Genomic DNA, 12,390 nt, shown 5'->3' with positions numbered 1-12,390 from the left:
GGTTTCACCCACTGACAGCTGTGTGGTCACATCATTTAAATATCCTTTTAATATCATTTAAATATCCTTAATGAGCTCCTGTTTCAGTGTTTGCTTGTTGACACGACTGTAGTTCTTTTCACTTAGTGGGACTTTTTGTTGCCGTCTGAAAACCGTCAGATATTTTAACGCAGAATTGCAACTAAAAGGGTAAAGTTTTCATGATTTGATTGCTCGTAAATGTAACTCAAGTTACTCTATTGCTCTAGTCAGCCAATCCTGAACAACCGCTGAATTATAAATTACTACTACTACTCTCTCTACATTCAGCACTCAGGGTTTTGGTTTTTTTTGGTGACCCGTCAGGTTTTGCCTGGACTCGGAGCTACCAGCCTCACACTGTGTGGTAGGACCAATTAAACTCTTCTTTCTTTGAACTGATGAACTTAAACTGGATTTTGATTCTGCAGGTGAGTTTGAAGTTAAAATGTTTTTAGCAGCAACATGAAGCTGTCAGTGTTTTCTGAGGTTACACAGTGTTAAAGGGACGTCTAGTTCAGCGGGTCCCAGAGTTGGTGCCGTGAGATAAATCATATCATTGTTCAGATATTGTGTGTTTTTAATGTTTCACCACATTAAAAAAAAGAAACTGTGACATTTAAATGAACTACGTTTTCAGACATATCACAACAGAATAAATATGCAACAAATATCAAAATCACAATATTAAAAACTCTGTTTAATGCGCAGTTAGTCGCAGCTGACATGACAACTCACGGTTGCTGGTTGTCATAGTAACACAACACACTTTCCAACTCGGGAGTTTTGCAGAAACTCAGCAGGCAGAAAACAAGTCAAAACCTGGTATATGACCGTGTGTGGATGAGCAAAACTGTGTCCAGTTTATTACAGGAATAGTCAGAGTTAATGTGTATAAAGTGAATTATTGGATATTAAATGTTCATCTGGAGGCTTCGCTGGAAATTATGACTGAAAGTTTTGACAGTTATAGCAGCGCACCTGCACTAAACTGATATAACAGCTACATGAGTCACGTTTTACCTGCAGGACTCGTATTTTAATGCTGTTGTTCATCATTTGTGATGTGAAAACTTTAAAAGAAATAAAAAGTTTGAGTCCTGGTGTTTAGTTTAGTTATAAAATCCAAACACAACACTGTCAGCCAGACGGTGGAGACGCTGTCTGTTTAAACTGGAGCTAAGTAATTTCTAAATCACATGAGGTCTCCAGGTAATACTGGTCCCGTGTGAACAGCTATGAGTGGAAGCACTGGAAACATCCCCTGATGACGTAATAGAGAACCGGTCATGCCGATTCATTTTTAAGGCCAATCTCACTCACAGGCCACCACGGCCCTGCTGTTGCGGTCCAGCCAAACACTGAGCATCAGAGCAGCGATGGAAAGATTTGACATGAAGACACAGCTCAAAGAAGCTGAAACGTCTCAACAGAAACGACTGAATCTGAGCCGACCAACAAAACTACTCAGCTAACGGCTTCACGGACAGTTTTAGCTGCTTGTGGAAGACGGTTATCCATTACTGTGGTATCAAACGTTCCCAAATTCATATTTGTGTCATGTGGCTCTCTCATCGCTGTCTTTTTGTGGGTTTTGTTTCTTTGTTTATCCTTCGACAACCTAAATATAAGCTAATTTTAATTGAAGAAGATTAAAGAAATATTTTTAGCCAGTTTATTTATCTGTGACTGAGAACCAGCCTTCATTATTTAACATCATACTGATATAATATAGCCTAATATAAAACCTGTAGATAAATATGTTTCATGTCAGAGAGTGAAAACATGCTGAGCAGCAGCTGTTATATTATTACATAAGTATTGTATGAAGAGTCCTTACAGCCAGCAGTTTGTCTCCGATCTGCAGCCTCCCGTCTTTATGTGCGGCTCCTCCTTCGATGATCTTTGTGACGTAGATGCTGTTGTCGCCCGGGATGTGCTGGTTCCCGACTCCACCTGCTATACTGAAGCCGAGACCTGAAACACACCAGGACCAGGACTCAAAGTGAGGAGAAGGATCCAACACGGACACAAACAGTAAGACTGAGAGAAAAAAAACAACAACAAAACACTGCTGCCAATTTAACACAGTCACAAATCAGGGCACATAGGTGCAGAAAAGCATATTTCAGGATGTTTCCGTGGAAACCGAGGCTTTGTTCTTGAGCCTGGCTTCTTGTCTGAATAATCATGAGGCCCTGAGGGATTTCACTAAAGCTCCTCAGCAAGCAGAAGCAATCCAACAACACGTCCAACAACACGTCCAACAACACAACCAACAACACAACCAACAACACGTCCAACGACACATCCAACACATCCAACAACACGTCCAACAACACGTCCAACAACACGTCCAACAACACAACCAACAACACAACCAACAACACGTCCAATGACACAACCAACAACACGTCCAACAACACAACCAACGACACAACCAACAACACAACCAACAACACGTCCAACAACACAACCAACGACACAACCAACAACACAACCAACAACACGTCCAACAACACGTCCAACACAACCAACAACACATCCAACGACACAACCAACAACACAACCAACAACACAACCAACGACACAACCAACAACATGTCCAACAACACATCCAACGACACAACCAACAACACATCCAACAACACAACCAACAACACAACCAACAACACAACCAACAACATGTCCAACAACACGTCCAACAACACATCCAACAACACAACCAACAACATGTCCAACAACACGTCCAACAACACGTCCAACAACACATCCAACAACACAACCAACAACACGTCCAACAACACGTCCAACAACACAACCAACAACACAACCAACAACACAACCAACAACATGTCCAACAACACAACCAACAACACGTCCAACAACACAACCAACAACACAACCAACAACATGTCCAACAACACAACCAACAACACGTCCAACAACACAACCAACAACATGTCCAACAACACGTCCAACAACACATCCAACAACACAACCAACAACATGTCAACAACACGTCCAACAACACATCCAACAACACGTCCAACAACACATCCAACAACACAACCAACAACACGTCCAACAACACGTCCAACAACACATCCAACGACACAACCAACAACACATCCAACAACACAACCAACAACACAACCAACAACATGTCCAACAACACATCCAACAACACAACCAACAACACAACCAACAACACGTCCAACAACACGTCCAACAACACATCCAACAACACAACCAACAACACAACCAACAACACGTCCAACAACACAACCAACAACACGTCCAACAACACAACCAACAACACGTCCAACAACACAACCAACAACATGTCCAACAACACAACCAACAACACGTCCAACAACACAACCAACAACACGTCCAACAACACAACCAACAACACAACCAACAACACAACCAACAACACGTCCAACAACACAACCAACAACACGTCCAACAACACAACCAACAACACAACCAACAACACAACCAACAACACAACCAACAACATGTCCAACAACACAACCAACAACACAACCAACAACACAACCAACAACACATCCAACAACATGTCCAACAACACAACCAACAACACAACCAACAACATGTCCAACAACACAACCAACAACACAACCAACAACATGTCCAACACAACCAACAACACATCCAACAACACGTCCAACAACACATCCAACAACACAACCAACAACACGTCCAACAACACGTCCAACAACACATCCAACGACACAACCAACAACACATCCAACAACACAACCAACAACACAACCAACAACATGTCCAACAACACATCCAACGACACAACCAACAACACAACCAACAACACAACCAACAACACAACCAACAACACGTCCAACAACACGTCCAACAACACATCCAACAACACAACCAACAACACAACCAACAACACGTCCAACAACACAACCAACAACACGTCCAACAACACAACCAACAACACGTCCAACAACACAACCAACAACATGTCCAACAACACAACCAACAACACGTCCAACAACACGTCCAACAACACAACCAACACATCCAACAACACAACCAACAACACGTCCAACAACACAACCAACAACATGTCCAACAACACAACCAACAACACGTCCAACAACACAACCAACAACACGTCCAACAACACAACCAACAACACAACCAACAACACAACCAACAACACGTCCAACAACACAACCAACAACACGTCCAACAACACAACCAACAACACAACCAACAACACAACCAACAACACAACCAACAACATGTCCAACAACACAACCAACAACACAACCAACAACACAACCAACAACACATCCAACAACATGTCCAACAACACAACCAACAACACAACCAACAACATGTCCAACAACACAACCAACAACACAACCAACAACATGTCCAACACAACCAACAACACATCCAACAACACGTCCAACATGTCCAACAACACAACCAACAACACGTCCAACAACACGTCCAACATGTCCAACAACACAACCAACAACACAACCAACACATCCAACAACACGTCCAACAACACGTCCAACAACACGTCTAACAACATGTCCAACAACACATCCAACAACACAACCAACAACATGTCCAACAACACAACCAACAACACATCCAACAACACAACCAACAACATGTCCAACAACACAACCAACAACACATCCAACAACACAACCAACAACACATCCAACACATCCAACAACACGTCCAACAACACATCCAACATGTCCAACAACACATCCAACAACACAACCAACAACACATCCAACAACACAACCAACAACACATCCAACACAACCAACAACACATATAACAACATGTCCAGCAACACAACCAACAACACATCCAACAACACAACCAACAACACAACCAACAACACATCCAACAACACATCCAACAACACAACCAACAACACAACCAACACATCCAACAACACGTCCAACAACACGTCCAGCAACACATCCAACAACACATCCAACAACACATCCAACAACACGTCCAACAACACAACCAACAACACGTCCAACAACACATCCAACACAACCAACAACACGTCCAACAACACAACCAACACATCCAACAACACAACCAACACATCCAACAACATGTCCAACAACACAACCAACAACACATCCAACAACACAACCAACAACACATCCAACACAACCAACAACACAACCAACAACACGTCCAACAACACGTCCAACAACATGTCCAACAACACAACCAACAACACATCCAACAACACAACCAACAACACAACCAACAACACGTCCAACAACACGTCCAACAACATGTCCAACAACACAACCAACAACACAACCAACAACACAACCAACAACACATCCAACATGTCCAACAACACAACCAACAACACATCCAACAACACAACCAACAACACATCCAACAACACAACCAACAACACAACCAACAACACAACCAACAACACAACCAACAACACAACCAACAACACATCCAACAACACATCCAACAACACATCCAACAACATGTCCAACAACATGTCCAACAACACAACCAACAACACATCCAATAACACATCCAACAACACAACCAACAACACGTCCAACAACATGTCCAACAACACAACCAACAACACATCCAATAACACATCCAACAACACAACCAACATGTCCAACAACATGTCCAACAACACATCCAACAACACATCCAACAACACATCCAACAACACAACCAACACATCCAACACAACCAACAACACATCCAATAACACATCCAACAACACAACCAACACATCCAACATGTCCAACAACATGTCCAACAACACATCCAACAACACATCCAACAACACAACCAACACATCCAACATGTCCAACAACATGTCCAACAACACATCAAATAACACAACCAACAACACAACCAACACATCCAACAACACGTCCAACAACACGTCCAACAACATGTCCAACAACACATCCAACAACACATCCAACAACATGTCCAACAACACGTCCAACAACACATCCAACGACACAACCAACAACACATCCAACAACACAACCAACACATCCAACACAACCAACAACACATCCAATAACACATCCAACAACACAACCAACACATCCAACATGTCCAACAACATGTCCAACAACACATCCAACAACACATCCAACAACACAACCAACACATCCAACATGTCCAACAACATGTCCAACAACACATCAAATAACACAACCAACAACACAACCAACACGTCCAACAACACGTCCAACAACACGTCCAACAACATGTCCAACAACACATCCAACAACACGTCCAACAACATGTCCAACAACACATCCAACAACACATCCAACAACATGTCCAACAACACGTCCAACAACACATCCAACAACACATCCAACGACACATCCAACAACACATCCAACAACACATCCACACCATCTGCACTGTTTCCATCAGCAGCTACAGGAGAAGTTCACCTTTAGTTTCTCTTCCTGCCGACAGATATTATTATATATTATATAAATTTAACCACATGATGTAACCTGTTGTTTGTTACCTTTGGGTCCCTTCACCAGTTTGATCTCCATCACTTTCTCAGAGACGGGTTTCCTCCTGCGGACGTAGAGTCGAACCAGAGACCCCGCCTCCTTCAGTGCCTCCACCGCTCTGCTGTGAGTCACATCCCGAACATCCACCTCATTGACCCGCAGGATGACATCGTTGACCCTGAAACACACACATATTTGTTTACTGTGCTTCAGCCTGTGTGTGTGTGTGTTTATGCATGCGCAGGGTAAATATACTTAATGTCTGTTGTTCTTCCTGTGCAGACCCCTCAGGTGATGTTGCACTGTGAGTTTAGAGTTTAAATAAACACTCAGGAGCTGGTTAAATAACTGCAGTAGCTTCTTCCTTTGGTCTAACGCGGGTTTAAGGAGCGTTACTAACTCTCACACCAACAAACAACAGCTGGTTGACGAAAGTTGCCGACTGTGGCCGAGCTTGAACAAAGGCTGCTGCTTTTTATCTGCTCTAAAGAAGTACTGATGTTAAGTTTATGTTGGAGGTGTTATACTTTTTTTAAATGCATTAAACAAGTCATTCCACAGCCATGCAGGTCCTGGAGAAGAAGAAATCTCTTCAAAAAATGACCTTTTAAACAATTTTTCTATTAAATTTAACATGAGTTGTGTATACAGACGTGATCTGACCACAGAGGCCCATGAAGGACATCCACACAATTAAAAAGGGTTTATTTGACTCTTATTATTTATAATATTTTACCTCGGGACTGTTTGATAAGTAGAAAGTAAAAGTAATTTACATTTCTGTGACTTTTTACACCAATAACTAACTAATGTAAGGACAGGTTTTTAAAAATGTGTCATTAATAACTCGTTTTATTTACTGAATTTATTTAATAAATGTATTATTTCTTTTATTTATGAAAATTTGCAAACATCTTTTGACAGACTGACTGAAAAAACAACAACTTAGAAATATACATATATGAACAAACTATGACATCAAACACATTTAACATTTTTGTTCCTAACATGTTCTGATCCGACATATGATACACTGATATATCTGTTGTCTGTAAACTGTGTTTTAGATCAGAAAGCTCTGAGGAACAGCGAACGTCCACCTGATCAGTTTTATTTGTTTCTCTGGAGGAAAAGACAGTTTCCTGACAGTTGAGTACCCGAGCTCTCAGTCAGACACATGAGCCTCACTGACGACTGACGGAACAACGAGCAGGGTTCATGTTGGAGGCAACCTGAGAGCGAAGCTGCCCATCATCATCATCATCTTCGTCGTCGTCGTCATCGTCACCTGGATCAGGTGAGTCAGACTGTGGCTGCTGCATTATGAATGAAGCGGTGAAAGGCAGCGGGGCGCCGTGGGGGTTTCTGGGTAACGGACACCAGCTCTTACTGCGGACGTATCAAACTAAACACTTGTGTCGGAACGATGGGACATAAATTCAGCTCTTATCTGCTCTCAGAGTCCTTTAGATGTTTTAAAGTGCAGGACAAGAACTTCTAGTGAAGCTCTGCAACCGTCTGTCTGACCATCTGAGAGCAGCTGCAAGTGTTTATATGTTAAACTTCAAACCATCGTTAGCTTTTCATGGACATTATTCATTAATTCATCTCTTATTTTATTGCATTCATGTTTTAGAACATGTTTCCCCCTCAAAATCTATTTTATCTAGTAGTCTATTTATTTATTAATCTATTTAATTGATTGTATAAAACATATAAATTGATTGTATAAAATTGTATAAAACATATAAACTGATTGTATAAAATTGTATAAAATGTATAAATTGATTGTATATAATTTTCAGTCTCTCTGGTTTTTGAACTGTCTTTTCTTTGTTTTTATTTCTTTTACGTTTCTCTTGTTTTGTTTTTACAATAAATTGTTTTTTATCTGTTTTTTTAAACTGAAATGATTTAATGATTTATTATTATTACTCATGTGCATTATTCTCTAATTGTTGTTACTGTCGGCTTTGAATCACATGAACTTTTACCACAGTTGATTGATTATCTGATGAAACGTGTGTTCCTCACCTGAGCCGTCCGTCCTGGGCGGCGGCTCCTCCAGGTATGACTTTGGTGATGAAGATGCTGGGGTCTTCACCGATGTGGGGGTTGTCTGTGCCGCCCGCGATGCTGAAGCCCAGCCCCGAGTTTCCCTGGATACCGACGACAATCAACAAAGAACGTCATTAAGAAACCAACAACATGTCGGTGCGTCTCTCAATACCGCCCCCCCCCTTCTCTAGTCCGTCTGTGGCTCTCATTGGTTCCTACTGACGACTTTAAAAACATCACACCTACACGTCCTTTCTAACACTATTCTCCAGTCGACATGAAATGAAAAACATAATTTCTGTAACTCTCAGTGATGTAATTCTCCTCCAAACTAGGTTTAATAACATCAGGATTGAAGCCTGAGGCCTGTTGAGCCTACAGACAGAACGACAGACAGTCTGTGGTTCCTGTGGGACTCAGCTGGCAGAGATGGTTTTTATTTACGCTGCTCTGATTATCATTATCGCACTTGAGGAAGCACACAGCTGAATTAGGAAGAGAAGATAATAAAGATTTCACCACAGGCAGAGTCAGGGATTAAAACACAGCTGCATTAAAAAGAAAGATCACAAATAATGTTTCTACAGAGTCAAGCAGAGTTGATTCATCGCGTTTACCCAAAATTCAACCCGACATCTTTGGAAACTTATGAAACATCTGGATGAAGAGTTTAAAATAAAGCCTTGTTGGTTTGTAAAGACACCAGTTGGGAGTTTTAAAAGTACATAAAAGCAGTGAGTCAAAGTCAAACCAACAGTATCTGCAGCCAGGATTCGCTCACTGTGAGTTAACGAGCTGCGGCTCCTCGTTAACGAGGCTCGTTAAAAAGGTGAGTGAGAGTTACAGCGAGTCCGTTCGTTAACAACATGGCTGCCATTCAGCAGCCTGACATAAAAAACAGGACGTGGTGCTCGTGGTCTTACCCTCTCCAGCGTGATCTCCTCGTACTCATAATCAGCCTCCGTCCCGTTCACCTGCACACACACAACATTTATTACTTATTCAGTCATCTTGTCTTGTCTGTTGTTGATTTATTACTCATAAACAAGCAAAAACAAAACAAAACTGAAGACAAAACAGACAAACAAATGCTTTATATGATCATTTTTAAAGGCTTTTAACTTGAAGGGTTAAAGAAGCAGAATAAAGTTGGAGTTGTTGCTGGATAAGCAGCTTTTTTAAACCTCCTTTTCTTATTTTCTTAACATCTCAGTCTTGTGTAAATTAATCCGGCAGAGACGATGAGGCGTCTCGCTGACAGCGGCCAACATCCCGACCGTCACGGAGCCAATCAGAGGCCGGGAGGCTGTTTAGTCCGATTTAAACGTAGACTGGTCTGACTCCAGCAGCGGTTCAGTCAGGGACAGACAGACAGGAAACAAACGACTACCAGAACCTTCATCAGTCTGAACGCAGCCAACAGAGAGACGTGTACGGTGTGATGTCACACTGCACCGTGTTCCAGTCCTGGACCGCTGATCATAAAAAGTCTTTAAGTTCTTATGACTACTTACTTATCACAGAGATACTAGAGGAGCCAACAGTAGGTGATGTTACACTGTCAACACAACATGATGCTGTGGCTGTTTACTGACATAAACACATCAGCACATCAGGAAACCAGCAGTCAGGTGTCCATAGTAACAGTGAAAGAGGTTTTCCTCGCTGTAATCATTCCTCCTGTTCATACTGGATATTAAAAGATCCTTCAAATGTGCTTTCAATGGAAGTGATGGAGGATAAAATCCACAGTGTGTCCACACAGTCATTTAAAAGTCTGTGTGAAGCTTCTATTCAGCTTCATCAGTCTGAGTTAGTCATATCAAGTGGATATCTGACACATTTACAGTCTTTGTGTTTCCCTGTTGAGCTGCAGGTGGAAGTATAGTAACAAAAAGAGGAACTTTGGCACTAAAAAGACTGTAACGTTGAAAGATATCTACTTGATTTGCTGAAGCTTCATATTAGCTTCAGATAAACTTTTGGATTGTGGATTTTGTCCTCCATCACTTCCATTGTAAGGTCATTATGAAGGGATCTTCTAATGGTCAGTATGAACAGGAGGAATGATTACAGCAGGAAAAACAGGTTTCAATGTTCATCTGGACTCCTGACTGTTGGTTTAAGACAGACTAGAATAAACTGTGAACTCGTCCTGTTTGTACAAAGTGCTTCTTGCATGATGTCTAGTGTCAAACTGGAGAACCAGACTAATGATGTCATAGGACACCTTTGGCCATGTTGAGTCAAATTATGCCACTTTAATTTGCATCTCCGTTACCAGTTTAAACGTGTCAAGTTGTACCGAGTCAAACCTGAGATGGACCATCTCTGAGGCCTCCATGCAGGTTATAGTGACGTCTCGCTGACCACAGCAGACCCACGTCGACCGCCTTCTCTCTGCTTCTTCCTGTTTAAACAAGCTGAACGACTCTCTCTACTTCTGTAGCTTCTAAACTGAATCTCTGTGGTTTGAAGTTGAGTTTCTCTCCTGCGTCCCTGTTTGTTCTTCCACATATCTGCTTTATTTTACTTTCAGCCGTGTCGGAGCCGCTCTAAGTTACTGCAGATGAAAACATTTCCTGCTGCTGCTTCATATCAAAAGCTTTTCCACTGACAAGCTAACGGGAGGCTTGTATTGTGAAGAACTAATAGGAAATGAAATGTGTTTAACCACCGTTTTACAGCCGCGACTTTGACCGCTAATCACAGCCGTGATGTATAAAAGTCTGCTGCTTTCAACTGAAGACAAGCGCATCATCAGTTAAAGACAAGTAACGGAGACGCGGATCCCTGCTGCGCCGGGATGACGACAAACGTGTTGTGTGTGTGTGTGTGTGTGTGTGTGTGTGTGTAGAGCAGGAGACTCACGTATGGAGGCGTGTCCAGGCTGTCTGTGTTGACCACCACAGGAGGAGGGTTTGCCTAAAAAAAGAGAGAGAAGAAGACACATCACAGCGTCAGAGGAAACATCTCAGCTCAGGAAAAAAAAACAAAAACAACCCCATTTAGATCAGCATCCAACCACAAACCCCCGAGCAACCTCCCACAGAGCTCCACCCCTGCACACACACACACACACACACACACACACACACACACACACACACACACACACACACACACACACACACACACACACACACACACACACACACACACACACACACACACACACTGAACCGAAGCCGTCCGCCGTGCAGCAAAAAAAACAAAAAGGCAGCGCTGACATGAAAGACTTACTCTCCTCATGATGCTACAGACCAACTGAGGATAAAAAGAGGCAGCGTGTGGATTTGAGCAGAGATTAGTGAGGGCAGAGCCGTACGTACATGACGGCATTTCACACTGCAGAAGATGCAATGTTGAAGCATGAAGGCTTAAAAAAAATAAATAAATAAATCAGTCAAGCTCAAGTCCTGCAGGACGGCGACTCTGCTCCTCACTTCTTCTTCTTCTTCTTCTAGTTTTTAAATTCTAACTCGCTCACTTCATTCTGTTTCTGCCTCGCTCGCTTGCTCAGTTTCTGCCCCGCGAGGAGCCAGATGGGCTCTTTAAAAAAAGTCAAATGGGGGGGGCAGGGTGGGGAGAGTGTGGCATTTCTCCCACTGTTTTCTATCTCTAATCTGCTCACTTCATCAGAGCACACAGCTGGACAGCAGACATGGAGCTAAACTCTATATGACAGCAGCGAAACAAACAAACAAACACATGAGCAGCCACATAAACCAGA

The 12,390-nt window shown here is 42.3% G+C and overlaps 1 protein-coding gene across 11 annotated transcripts in view; it reads right to left on the bottom strand.

Moving 5' to 3' along the window:
• The window catches only part of LOC121907944 (discs large homolog 1-like protein), a 139,508-nt gene that overhangs the window by 30,068 nt on the left and 97,050 nt on the right, over positions 1–12,390 (bottom strand). For all 11 annotated transcript variants that reach the window (XM_042427519.1, XM_042427520.1, XM_042427525.1 and 8 more), the window contains 5 exons: positions 11,529–11,582; positions 9,581–9,631; positions 8,634–8,758; positions 6,608–6,777; positions 1,859–1,995 (listed from right to left, as the gene is read on the bottom strand). In XM_042427519.1, the coding sequence (XP_042283453.1) occupies positions 1,859–1,995; positions 6,608–6,777; positions 8,634–8,758; positions 9,581–9,631; positions 11,529–11,582 (537 nt within the window). The remainder of the gene's footprint in view (positions 1–1,858; positions 1,996–6,607; positions 6,778–8,633; positions 8,759–9,580; positions 9,632–11,528; positions 11,583–12,390) is intronic.

This window comes from Thunnus maccoyii, chromosome 12, assembly GCF_910596095.1.
Source record: "Thunnus maccoyii chromosome 12, fThuMac1.1, whole genome shotgun sequence".
Taxonomy (NCBI): Eukaryota; Metazoa; Chordata; class Actinopteri; order Scombriformes; family Scombridae; genus Thunnus; species Thunnus maccoyii.
Note: the sequence above shows the minus strand (reverse complement) of the source record. Positions and strands in the feature narration are given on the sequence as shown.